At 47.7% G+C, this 13,954-nt stretch overlaps 1 protein-coding gene across 7 annotated transcripts in view; it reads right to left on the reverse strand.

Annotated features, from left to right (window-relative positions):
- arhgap32b (Rho GTPase activating protein 32b) overlaps positions 1 to 13,954 on the reverse strand; it is a 118,483-nt gene that overhangs the window by 67,734 nt on the left and 36,795 nt on the right. For 4 of the 7 annotated variants that reach the window (XM_064351048.1, XM_064351051.1, XM_064351043.1 and 1 more), the window contains 4 exons: positions 9,253 to 9,363; positions 3,971 to 4,079; positions 547 to 638; positions 293 to 377 (listed from right to left, as the gene is read on the reverse strand). In XM_064351048.1, the coding sequence (XP_064207118.1) occupies positions 293 to 377; positions 547 to 638; positions 3,971 to 4,079; positions 9,253 to 9,338 (372 nt within the window). In that variant the 5' untranslated portion in view covers positions 9,339 to 9,363. The remainder of the gene's footprint in view (positions 1 to 292; positions 378 to 546; positions 639 to 3,970; positions 4,080 to 9,252; positions 9,364 to 13,954) is intronic. The other 3 variants (XM_064351047.1, XM_064351049.1, XM_064351050.1) reach the window with 2 other exon arrangements.

Genomic DNA, 13,954 nt, shown 5'->3' on the forward strand with positions numbered 1-13,954 from the left:
GAGCCCCAAGTTGGCGCTTGAAGGCCACGCCCAATTCCGGGGCTGATCGGTCCCCGCATCGCACCGGCGCTACCTCCGTTTAAACAGCTTGCTAATAAACCTAGCTACCAAGCCAGCATTTCATTACAAGAAGGTTAAATGGTTAAAGTGGCTATCGTCATACCTTGAGCTCTCAGTGAAGTATATTCCAAGACAAATGAGAATCTGCAAGCATTGCCTTCAACACAAGCCACTGCATCAACGCAAGCCATTTCCTCCAAACCGTGTGACATCAACTCCCGCAATCCCTTACCTGTATTGTTCCGAAGTCAACGTTCTCGTAGTGGAAGTGGGCGCATTCTGCCAGCTTAGGAAAGTGGCCCTTGGTGAAAGACAACCTGAGGAGGAGACCAGCGGAGTGGACAGTCAGTGAGGCTGGAAGGTGGGGCGTCGGGCGGAGGGGTGTCAGTCAGGGCGGGCCGGAGGGGGGAGGGGTGTCAGTCAGGGCGGGGCGAAGGGGGGAGGGGGGTCAGTCCGGGCGGGGCAGGGGTGCGGCGGCACACATACTTTTTGACGTTCTTGACCTTCATGCTGGCGGTGCTGCTGCAGGATCGCAGGAGAGGCTCGGCACCGAGCTCAGGGACCTCCGCGCTGCGGGCCTGTCAGCATGGGGACAAACAGACAGCACTAATCAATCCACGGTCCCCCGCAACACTCAGCCATTCACACGAGCAGCAGTCAGGCAGCACTAATCAAACTACTGCTCGCCGATCCTCCCGCTCAGAGCTCGCCAAACTAGTGAATAACACGGGGAAAGGGTGGGGTACCCATTACATCAATATATTACATCATATCTAGAGAAAAGCTGGGAAAACAATCCACTACCCTCTGACCAATGGGCGCATACACAAAATACAGCGTGTGTGTGAGAGTGAGTATGTGTGTGTGCGCGCGCGCGTGTATGTGAGTGTGTGTGTATGTGAGAGAGACAGAGAGAAAAATCGGAAAAACGCAGTAACACACAGAAAAATAAATGAGTGAAAGCCAGACGAGCAGGACTTGGGTGATGACCTTCACAGGGAAAAGTAGCAGATTCATTGTGAAGCCACACATCATCACATCATGTACTTAAGCAGCATATCAAAATGCACACCCAGGGTCAAGTCAAGCTGGACCCAGGAGATCCCTGATAAGGCGCTGCTTTGAGCCGTGCTGACATTCAACTCAAGGAGAGAAAGACCAGAGTAAAACAGCCCTGTGGTTCAGCTGTCCCTATAAAATATTCACACTGTTTTCTTAAGTAGCTGTTTTTTCCCCCTGTCTGGTGGTAAAGCGCTGCACCTTCCACCACAGCAGTGAATATTTCTCAAGTGGTAGATCCAGAAACTCGCACCCCTCTCCCACGGTAGAGCTGGAACCAGGCTGGCACATTAGACCACATTTCCACTGCACAGCTGCAACCACCCTGGCTCATTATATCACTTTCCACTACAGAGCTGAAGCCAGGCTGGCTCCATACAACCCTTTGCCACTGTACAACTTGAACCAGCAAACCCCATTTCTAGTTAAGACCAGTAAACAGGATGGGTCACAATCATTGGTGCAGTGCTGGGAAGCAGTCTACATATTTGGGCTACATGCACATAATATTTGAAATGAGAGCACGACACGATGAATTGACAAAGTCTAATATGCATGAAATCAACATTTTCTGAAAATATCAAAAGTTGGATTTTATACTCACCAAATATTCCTCATTTATTATCTTTTATAAGGGAACTTTAAACAAGATATGCAAAAATGAATTTACATATTCGGTAAATAATATGTTTCCATCCCTATCAAACTCATTAGCCCACAAAACTCCTTTCCACAGCCAGTTTGACTGTGCATTTCTGAACCAAACGAGACAACGGCAGTGTTTCCATGGAGACGGATTCCTTCTTTTAATACCTGAATACTGACAACATGAAGCTGAATTCGTAAAATCATCATTACTTCAACTTATTCAACAGCTCCGAATCAGGGCAAAAGATAATTACAATACATTAGTGATAGTAGACTCGGGAACATCTTATCGAAGACAAGCTAATGTCTTACGTGGGACTGTCGAAAACTTATCTTTGAGAACACTCCATTTCATCAATCACAAAAGAGATTAACAACACATTATCTTTTAATGAAAACTCGGTCTGCTCAACATTTTTATTCTTTTTATGCAGATTCAATCCCAGCACAATGCGCATGAATAAAACGCTAAATGGACAGATTGAAAATGTGATAACACTGCAGCTGGCTGCTTTTCACAGACAGAATGCCATCTTTATTTACGTTTATTTGCTAATTCAGGGATCTGTGATCTGGGATTTCATGTGTGACTGGATACATATGTTCAAGAGAAAGAGAGCGTGTGTGAGTGAGAGCCTAGCGTGTGTGAGTGAGAGCCTAGCGTGTGTGAGTGAGAGCCTAGCGTGTGCGAGTGAGAGCCTAGCGTGTGTGAGTGAGAGCCTAGCGTGTGCGAGTGAGAGCCTAGCGTGTGTGAGTGAGAGCCTAGCGTGTGTGAGTGAGAGTCTAGCGTGTGTGAGTGAGAGTCTAGCGTGTGCGAGTGAGAGCCTAGCGTGTGCGAGTGAGAGCCTAGCGTGTGTGAGTGAGAGTCTAGCGTGTGTGAGTGAGAGTCTAGCGTGTAAGTGAGAGTCTAGCGTGTGTGAGTGAGAGCCTAGCGTGTGTGAGTGAGAGCCTAGCGTGTGTGAGTGAGAGCCTAGCGTGTGCGGTGAGAGTCTAGCGTGTGTGGTGAGAGCCTAGCGTGTGTGAGTGAGAGCCTAGCGTGTGTGAGTGAGAGCCTAGCGTGTGTGAGTGAGAGCCTAGCGTGTGGAGTGAGAGTCTAGCGTGGCTGCGGGTGAGAGCCTAGCGTGTGTGAGTGAGAGTCTAGGCGGTGCGAGTGAGAGCTAGCGTGTGTGAGTGAGAGCCTAGCTGTGCGAGTGAGAGCCTAGCGTGTGTGGTGAGAGCCTAGCGTGTGTGAGTGAGAGCTAGCGTGTGTGAGTGAGAGCCTAGCGTGTGCAGTGAGAGCCTAGCGTGTGGAGTGAGAGCCTAGCGTGTGAGTGGAGTGAGAGCTGCTTGTGAGTGAGAGCCTAGTGTGTGAGTGAGAGCCTAGCGTGTGGAGTGAGAGCCTAGCGTGTGTGAGTGAGAGCTAGGTGTGTGAGAGCCTAGCGTGGTGAGGCCTAGCGTGTGTGAGTGAGAGTCTAGTGTGTGTGAGAGCCTAGCGTGTGTGAGTGAGAGCCTAGCGTGTGTGAGTGAGAGCCTAGCGTGTGTGAGTGAGAGCCTAGCGTGTGTGAGTGAGAGCCTAGCGTGTGTGAGTGAGAGTCTAGTGTGTGTGAGAGCCTAGCGTGTGTGAGTGAGAGTGAGAGCCTAGCGGGTGGTAGTTGCGTGTAAGTGAGAGTCTAGCGTGTGTGAGTGAGAGTCTAGCGTGTAAGTGAGAGTCTAGCGTGTGAGTGAGAGCTAGCGTGGTGAGTGAGAGCTAGTGTGTGTGAGTGAGAGCCTAGCGTGTGCGGGTGAGAGTTGGGGGAAGCTAGCGTGTGTGAGTGAGAGCCTAGCTGTGTGAGTGAGAGCCTAGCGGTGTAGTGAGGATGGTGAGAGCCTAGCGTGTGTGTGAGAGTGAGAGCAGCGGTGGAGTGAGAGTCTAGCTGTTAAGTTAGTGTGAGTGAGAGTCTAGCGTAGTAGAGTCTAGCGTGTGTGAGTGAGAGTCGGTGGAGTGAGCTAGTGTGTGAGTGAGAGCCTAGCGTGTGTGAGTGAGAGCCTGTAAGCCGCATGTGTGAGTGAGAGCTCTGTGTCTGTGGGTGAGAGCGCGTGGTGAGGGCAGGTGTAGGAGAGCTAGCGTTGTGAGGAGAGCTAGGGAGTAGTCTAGGTGTGAGGAGAGTAGCGGGTGGTGAGCCGCGTGTGAGTGAGAGCCTAGCTTGGGACAGTGGGTCAGTAGCTCGGGGGGCTAGCTCGGTACCATGGCGCTGATGGTCTCCTCCCAGTCGGGTCTCTCGCGGGGGTGCATGCTCCGGGCCAGCTCTGGCACCATGTCGTCCTCCTCAGGGTGTCGGCCAAGCCTCAGGCCCCTGGGGGGGTAAGAGGAGTCGGGTCAGGGTCGGGCACTGACACCGCTACGTCACTCTCCAGTGTGTTAAATGGTCTAATGTATGCGCGACTGAGGCTATGCAGCTGAACACAAGCATTACAATGCTAATGCTGTAAAATCTAAATACTTTTTTCCAAGCTGCTATTTTTATTTGCATTTCATAAAAAATAAGGCTTTCATTTTCCGTATTGGCATTAAACTGAGCCTTTGAATAATGTTCACTATAACTGGAAACGGCAACCCCCCCAGGAACATAATTCTGAACTGGAATGGGCCTGGCAATTTGGCAGTCTTCAAATGGAAGCTGTATTGACGCATCGATCTCTACGCAACAATGGATGCACTCGGCTATTCATGAAATAGGGGGAGAAAAGCTAAGACGTGGGCATATTGCAGTGTGCTCTACTTCTCCTTCTGCTAAGATGACAACACACTGCACTGTAATACAGAGGCTTCTGCTGATGGCGTGTACTGCGAGCTGCATAACCCCCAGTAGGACTAGAAATCTCTACATGCACACACGCACGAACACACACACACACCCGCACACGCGCTCTCTATCGCTCTCTCAAACAGATTTCACACACACATTCCCTCTCTCATACTCGCCTCTTTCCAAACATAAACAAGGTGTTTATCAAGCTGAAATGCAGAGGGCTGCACAAACACTAACATAATGAAACACAAGCACTAAGCTAACAATAAGCTCAAATGGGTATGACATTTTAGGATACTGATGATTGTCACTGGCAGAGTGTGCGACTATGCGGCATGTTGGAAGCTGTGCAAGAAAAACAAAGGCATAAAAAAACAGAAAGAACAGAATGGGCGGGGGGGGGGGGGTTCTGCTACCTGATCCTCACGCACACACACGCTCCTTTGGTCTCAATCTCCACCCACTTCTTAAGGATACTGCTGGGCAAGCAGGTTGAATAAACTCAATAAGATGCCCTGTAAAATAGTCTCTTTGGTACCTGCAGTTTGGGGGGGGGGGGGGTCATTAACATGCTGTTCAGTTCGGGGATACTGTCAGGAAGTAGGACCTCGCTGGCACACACAGCTGGCGAGTCTCTTCCTCGCTGCTCTTTTAACTTACTATCGCCTTCTCATCAACGGTTCAATGGCGAACACCGATGGACACGTGACTCGTGACAGAGCAATGAAATATATTGTGGCAATGGAAATGAGATGCACCAATCCCGTTTCTTCCCAATACTAGTTCCGTGCAGACAGGAGGGCGCAAATGACATGCGTCATTTTAATATCCTTGGGCTTATCAGTACGTGGATTTCGTTTTTTGTGGAATGTTTAAGAGCAAATGAAACGTTCATCGCGTGCAATCTCTGCTCAAAACGGGAGGCTCAGTCCCGCTCAGAGTGTCAAATTCAGTTCTGCACGCGCGACAAACGTGTGCTCCTGAAAACCTTCTCTTTTCCATTTATTCATGGAAATTTACAGTCCAAAAAATAGAAGGCACAGTACAGTTTCTGGGCCTTTCAGGGGAACATGGTGAGCCCCCGCACAGAAGAACCCCCCACCGGAGTATCACAGCAGCTGCAGCAGCCTGCCGGGGGCTCAGGCTGCTCTGAGGGAAGGGGGCTCAGGCTGCTCTGAGGGAAGGGGGCTCAGGAAGCGCTGCCCACGCGCGTGCGTGCAGAGAGAGGTGGCAAAGCTCCGGGGTCCCTCCGGCCGAACCCAGCATCATTTCAGAGGGGTGCGTACGCCATTAGTCAGGCCGTACGGATATGTCGCGCTCTCTTTAAACAAGCTAGAACTGACCCCAGTGAGGTCACATGAGCGCAGCGGATGAGGTCCCGTCCCATACTGGCGGGTCGATAGCCTCTGTCGTTCTCACGCTGGGCTGTGCCTCGCAACGATGAGGCACATGTGCGAATATAAAATCGAAGAGAACAAACCGGCATGCAGCGGATTGATCCTCCTCCATCAGAGAGGACATTTTTAGTTCGACAAGAAAGAGAGAGGGGGGCACAGGCTTTTCAGGACAAGCAGAGAAGGGCAGCCATCGAGAGGACATGGTGGACATAGCTCAGTGATCAGTAACATGTACAGCTCAGGGTCAGGGACGGAGGCGGGAGTCTGCTGAAGGACGGGGGGGTAAACTCTCACCCTGCCGCCGTGGGCCAGGCAGGAGGGCCCTGCTGGCTGCATCTGAGCACGCTCACGCCAGGGGCAGGGGAGGGGACGGGGGAACGCAGGCCCAGTTTGGGCTTGCCAGCGAAAGCACAGATGTTTCGCGCCTCAGGCTTCTTCCACAGTCTGTCCTGGCCAACGGCCTGCTGGGAGTTTTGGACGCCGGGTGTTGACACAGGTAGGGCAGGCAGCTGGATGTGAATGTAAGGAATCTCCTCTCCGACACAGTGGAAATCTTGATTTTACAGATCAAAGGAGCGAGGATGTTTGCAGGAGACGGGCTCTTGCTAATGCGGAGCTCCAACAGTCTGTTTCTGGCACCTTTACAGAGATATATCCACCGCATTTATATTTCCCTTTTATCTCACGACGGCCATCTTGATTAAAAGATCTGAATTATTTGGTTATTCAAGCTGTTAACAGACCCTTTAAAGGGTGCTGTAAGGTAGAAAACAAATGTGTAAACTTCACTGAAAGGCTTAGACAAGTATCAACATGCGAATACTAAGGAGTAGAGTAGTGCTGGAGATTAAGTAAAGGGAGGGGGGAGGAAACTAATAAAGGTCAGCTCCCCAGTGGGATGCTAAGGCTGCATTAATATTTCATGAAAATACAGTTTTACACTAAGCAACGTGACACTTTAAAAAGCATCTGATACGCTGTTGATCATACAGAAAAACATCCAAAATGTGACACATCGGAACTAGATCATGCCGTGCATTGATGTACTCATCTGCGCAGATGAAAATCCCTTTGGATTCAGCCTTTATAAAGTCTACAGATATATGACAGCTTGAAACCCATCAGTGTGCATTAAAACCAGCTAAATATTTCATGAAAACACTCCCCCTTCAAAACAACAGATGGTTAATGTGGTCGAATGCTGACAAAAAAAAGTTAGGCTGAGCTGTTTCTTCACATGGTCAATCAAACTAATTAGTGACTCCAAATGTGAGAGGTGGGCCTACCTGACTTATTGGGACACACTAGCAGGTGACAGCAGCTAGAGGGCGCTGTAGCGCTGAGCTGCTTTAGCCAAAGGGACTGGTGAGCACTTGTTCCCACAACTGCAAGCGCCAAAAACCAGACAATTTCCCCATAGTACGCATTAATACGGACAATATGCCTGCCCGCACATTCATTCAGCAACCGATATGACTACACTGAAAGAGTGTGAAAGTCAAGCTCATGAAAAAAGGAGTGTTTTTGTTTTTCGTTTTCTGAGCGTGTGCATTCATGATCAGTAATACAGCATGCATGCTTCATCAGGCACCAGGTCTGATGTAATACTGTTTGCACAGACAGAGAAGCTTACTGGCTGCAACAGACTGATGGAATGACCCGTAGGCTTGTTTACAGCCTACAGTAGAATCCAATTAACTTTAGTTTACATTTTGACCGCTGCTGGTCTTTGACTAGTCCAGGAGATTTAAAAAGGAAAGACCAGAGTGAGAATCGTACACGGGCCCGATGACGGACGAACAATGGCCCGGCTGCTTTTCCGTCACTGCGGGCGAACAAAGCCGGCGCTTCGGCAAACCTAATCCCCTGCGCCATGATGGCAGCGAGAACACTGGCACCTGAAACGCGAGCAGCCGCTAACGTGGGAACGGGAGGGCCGGCTCCGAGGCTCCGCGGCACGGGAAGGCTTTCGGCGCGAGCGTCACACGGGCACAAAGGCACTCCGCCCACATCTGCCCCCGCAGGATCAGCGGAGGTGGAGGGATCGGGTTGCCCCGGCGATACCCCCCCCGGGAGCCTCCGCTCAGGATCTGATCTCAGATCAGGCCTGAGGCAGACTAGAGAACGGAGTTAGATGTTCCAAAGGCAGGGGAGCGGGGGGGGGAGAGGTAGAGGGAGGCGAGAGAAGAGAGAGAAAGAGAGAGAGAAGCGAGAGAAGAGAGAGGGGGTGGGGAGAGAGAGAAAAAGAGCCAGCAGCTAGAAGATAGAATGGAGAGGGAGAGAGACAGGGAGAAGGGGGAGGGAGAGAAAGAGAGAAAAGGTAGAGGTAAGAGGGGGTGGGGACAGAAAGAAAGAGAACCAGGAGCTAGCAGGGAGAGAGAGAGAGAGAGGGAGTATTGGAGCAGTCAGACACCATTTGGGTGTCTCAAGCTGAACAGGGGCAAGGGTACCCCTCCTCTGTGCTGGGCGGACGGCTTCCTGAAAACAGAAACAGTTTTTTGCTTTCTTTCCCTCTCGGTGAATGCCGTGCTAACGCCTAATGTATGCTAAGCTGGTGCTGCCATGGCAACCCCGAGCGTATAGCGATGCGGAGCGGGTTCAGCCAAAGGAGGGGGGACTTGAATGGGCCGGACGGCAATCCTGAAAGGAAGAGACCGCTCTGAGCCCAGCCCATGGGCCAGGGGTTATCCTCTCTAATGCACTCCCACAGCATTCTGAGGAAGCCAATATGACCACACCACCACTGGGTTGCCCGTCAACACAGACCAGCACTTCTGGTTATGTGATTTCAAAAAAATAAATGTGAATTCATAAATTACCACATAATCTTGAAACAATTATATAATAAGGAAGTATTAAATTGTTTGAGAACCCCTAGGGGAGAGATTAGCAGTAGAACATAAATCAAGTACTTCAATCAAACACTGCAGCACCTGTAAGGATTCTCAGAATATTTTTTGATTAAAATAAACAAATCTCCGAAACAGTCTCTCACTGACCTCACTCTCTCTCACAGTCTGCCTTAAATCTGTACTGTGGAGAAAAAAAGTGTGTGGACGCACACAACACAGACACGCACACACACACAGACCTCACTGACCCCTTCCCCCACCCACGAGCACACACGTGCATACAAAACCAAAAGAATGCACGACCTGCCCCCACGCGCAGACACAATCGCTCCAACTTCGCTCAGCCGGTCCTGCCCTCCGCACGCATGCCGCATGAACATAAACACAAACGCACGGCGCTGACGCGGACCCACAGAGACGCGCGCGCGGCGCACGGAGATGTGACGGGAGGAGGCGCGCGCGCTGTACCTGTCAGCGGAGTCGGGGGTCCCAGCAGCCCCCAGCAGTCCCGTGCCCGCGCTCCCCAGAGCAGCAGCCCCGCTGCCTGCCTCCATTACACCGGCTCACTGCTGGAGCTGCCTGTCAGAGAGGGGAGGGGAGGGGAGGGGTGACACCAGAGAGACAGGAGAGAGGGACAATCACAGAGGGGATGAGTTAGAGACAGAGAAAGAACATGGGGAGGGAGAGGAAGAAAGGGAGGGAGGAGAGGACGAAGAGGGAATTTAGGGAGGACATGAAGGAGAGGATAAGTGGAAATTGCAGCAGAGTGAATGGAAGGACAGGAAAGAAAAATGGAAAGGAAGAAGGGAAGAAAGATGAGAGGGGGAAAGTGAAGAAGAGAAAGAGAAGATGAGTGATCAGAATTACATGTGGGTGTTGGTAATCTGAGCTGCATGCATACTAAAGCAGAGGTTTAACCCTTTCATTGGCCACTTCATAACTTCAGCCAGTGGGTACAAATGCTATTGACAGCTTCCAACAGACTTTCACAAATGACCGTTCCTGAAAGAAACTTCACACCTTGCAAAACAGACACTGCTTAACACTGTTCGTCCTGTACGTTTCCATTTTAATTAACTGCTTTATTTCATCGCAAGCTAGAAAATTTTAATCTTGAATAAACAGCATATTGACAAGGCCATTTCAACAAGATGGAAGATGTAAACATCCTGTTCAAAGTTCACCATCTGCACAGGTCAATACAAAATCCCAGCAACACATTTTAGTAACATAGGTCATTTGCAGTCGTGAACCACATGAACACATCTCATACTAATCAAATTCAGGCTAGCCAATTAAAATTTTAACAACTGCAAGGTGTACCTTTAAATTGCTGTCACCATAGAAACCATGTCCTATATTCTACATCTTGAATTTCTGTTTAAATGAAATGACTCCTGGGTGAATCCTTATGCTATGCAGAAAACAGTAAAATTTGTTAAGATGTAAAGTATGCCAATGTTAAGTGAGTGGAAAAAAGGAAGTCACATCTTAATCATAATATGAGGAAAGCCTTTTTTTGTTAATTGTTCATGATAAACAGCCTTTACGCAACAAATCTTTGTTACACGTCACTAATATTGAAGTATATATGTATATTGTATATGTATATATATATATATATATATATATATATATATATATATATATATATATATAGAGAGAGAGAGAGAGAGAGAGTACTGGTACTGTGGGCATCAATAAATGAAGGATAGCTGACCTTGCTGGTTGACGTAAAATACGTCCTTTAATAAATTCCTTTGCCTGGCGTGGCACTGTACGAGATTAAATAACCGAGTCAGAAGAATGGGGCGAATGGGAACAGGAATGATAAATCATGCCTCATCAATTTAAGACAAAATATAAACCCCCGCACACAGCAGGTATTCTGACTATTGCCAGTGAGAATTCACAATGCTCAGTGGCAGAGCGACAATTTTATCAGAGGAAGGCAGCCCGAGAAATTTCAGAAGCCATAAAACACCCACACACGGCATCCGAAGCAGCTTTCTCTTGATTGAGAGACGGGTTATTTTTCCGGAGCTACGCTAGCTAATTCCACTGCCGTTCAGGATCGCTTCATTCAAGTCGTCCAATCAGCATGACGTTAGGTCCCTTTGAAATCAAGCTATTCTTTACTAGAAGCGCTTAATCACCTAGGAAACGATACGCATCGAATCCCTTCCTCTTAATGTTGCTGTGTCACGGCTCTGCGTGTTGGGCCTGCTCAATGTACAATTCATGCTATTATTTTCATTACTTAGTTTCCCTCACGAAGCTTACGCTTGCACAGGGCGAACAAGCTCACTGCTAAAGAAGCGAATCAACTTTTAGAACATTAATATGCGTCAAAAAAACGATTTTGCGCATAACCAATTGTCTACGTCCCAGATAATTAAGGCAAACAACTTCAGCTTCTCTCAGCCGAAGCGCATTTGTCGAAAACGCGCAATACACAGGCAGGTATCTAGCACATTGAAGACTTAACAGCTGTAACTAATATTGCTACCAAGAGTATCATTGTCAAGAAAGACTGGTCTTTTTGTTCTGCTCAGCTTCATTTTATCTGCAAGAGCACTGTGGCATTCAGAAGAGTGAGTGAGTGACCTACCAAAAAACCTACAACCGTTCGGCAAAGGGCTGACCTAGCTGGCGGTAGCGTCATTTTCATTCTCTAATAACAGTTAACTTCAAGAATAAAAGGTGACATTCAGACAGCAACGCTACTGTCAAAGAACAGCATCTCCTGGGACTGCTTTGAACCTGGCCTTTTAAAAACTCTGAATTATGCATTAGTGGCATCAGTAAACAATGTGTGGAGGACATTCAATACAAAATCAATAGCAGGGGAAAAAGGGAGAAATTTTGACCTTTATTGATTTTAACTGAAATGCTGATTGCTTGTAGGAAATATAGGGGGAAACGGTCACTGCATGAGAGCTTGACCTGTCAGATTAGGTCACAGTAACAGCTCTGAAAATTCCCCCAACTGCACCTTTAGAACACATCAACAACTAGCCTGAGCGGTCCGCAATTTATTAAAGCAGCCGTAATGACCTATCATCACTGTCATCCTGTGTCTGCAACCGTTGCTTAACTCCAGGGTGTTCCTTTTCACTTGGTGATTAGTCATACCTCACACTCACATCATTCAAAGGACAAATGAGATCACAATCGCCCCAGTTTCATTTGCTTAATTTAGGCCTACGCGCCAGACAAGGTTCCCTGCTCTCTCAAACTTTTTTCAAACCCTCTTTGCACTCGAGAATGTGTGTGCTGTGTGTGTGCTTAAGTGTCACTGGTAGTTGGTACGGTTACGCAATTAATTTCAACATATTTCAGGTGACCGATGCGTCAGTCAAATAAAGGCAAAGTGCTGAAGAAAATAACATGGTTTACAGTGCCACCAATCACACCAGACAGACACTTCACACTAAATATACCTTCCCCCTAAGCCACGTCAGAATAAGCACTTACTGCTTACATCACATACAGCTAGCTGTGATAGGTGAATTTACTATCTACACTGAACGCTGATCAGAACAATATAAATAAATAAACGCTATGTACCCTATAAAATGTCATATGGTGTGAATACAGCCTCAGGCCTATTCACAGTACCCGCCAAGTGTTGGATACCAAAAAGCATTCTGGAACACTGCAATGTACAAAACCCCCAGGAATGAGAACAACACTTAAAATGCAGAGCAGTTTGACCCATTAATTTACAAGAAGCAGGTTTAGTGTACTGTGTGAAAGACATCTGTTGGTGGTACATTACATCCTAATGGCTGGAATAGCTGTGCTATGCCTCAGTGCAGCCATTTCTATTCTATTCGCTATCTTAGTCGAGAATAGAGGAAAGTTCGCTCATAAAAGTTATTGTATTACTGGGTTCATGCTTTTAATTTACCATTTTTAGAATAGAAATATGCAGTCTAGTAACCCATTTGCAAAATCATGCATAATGCATGAAAAAATAGACCAATGTGGAGTAAGAAAAAAAAAAAGATCACAACTGCGTTCAGCCATTTGAAATGTACAATTCATTTGTTGCTACAGGGAAGGTTTGCTTTAAGGGCTATCACTCACCAATATAAACATTCACAAACTTAATTCAGCAAACATCTATCCACCAACAGTACAATAGTCAAAACAATGGCTTCTCTGAACTTTTGACAGGCTGAACTATTGAAACCTCGACCTAGAATGGTATTCCACCGCGGTTTCAGTGTTCACCTGCGTGGAGGGAAGTGCACGCCATTTCTTTCTGTACAGCTGTGGGGGAGGGTAGGTGTCATTATTTGGGATTTGATCTCATCAAAATTTGACTGGATTTCTTTGGCCAGATGTCGCTCCCCTCCACCACCATCCCTCCCCCAAAATGTATAAAATGCAGGATCAGGTTAACAGGATTACCTGACACACATGCATGCAGGCTAACGATGACATCATCTCAAGTGGAGTAACAGGAGGTTACCACAAGCCAGCAGATTCACTGTCTGTTACTTCACAAGACCAAAAATCTTTTCAACTGCAACAGAGTGTAAATCTTAAGCAAATATTTTCAAAAAGGTCGAGTCTTAAAGTGATACAATGTACACAAACAGACGACACTGGACAGTAAGTTCAAGCTAAATTTAAGGATGGCTGCAGACTTCAGCTGATATTGTTTGTGATGAAGCACAAATGTTCAACACATAGCAGCAGTTGTACAGGCCACAGCAATATCCTCAACAATGCCCATCTTCCCTGATCAAGTTACTTAGCGTTCCAACAGCATTAGCAGACAATGTTCTTTGTGGTACTGTGCAAATGCACGCAGAGCACAGGAATGCGACTACTGCCGCAGACTATTTATTTCCTCAGAACAGGTGCTGCAGGTCTCTCTTTCAGATGGTGAAAGTTAAATCTAGTCAGCAAACTTAAAACAGAGCAAATAAGCAATTAGTGGAATGCAAGAGAGGAGAGGGGTGAGCAGCTAACTGCGTGCTAATGCTATGGGAAGCCAGGTCTGCGCAACAGAGCGGGCAGGAGTCTCGGGTTCGGGAGAGGAAGTGAGACCAAAAAAAAAAAGAAAACAAGAGGCATGATAACGCTCTGCCTCGGTAAATTACACACTCTGAACACGCGGGCTTTGATAGGATTTAGAGAGATAATTTGTATTCGG

The sequence above is a fragment of the Anguilla rostrata genome, chromosome 9, assembly GCF_018555375.3.
Source record: "Anguilla rostrata isolate EN2019 chromosome 9, ASM1855537v3, whole genome shotgun sequence".
Classification (NCBI taxonomy): domain Eukaryota; kingdom Metazoa; phylum Chordata; class Actinopteri; order Anguilliformes; family Anguillidae; genus Anguilla; species Anguilla rostrata.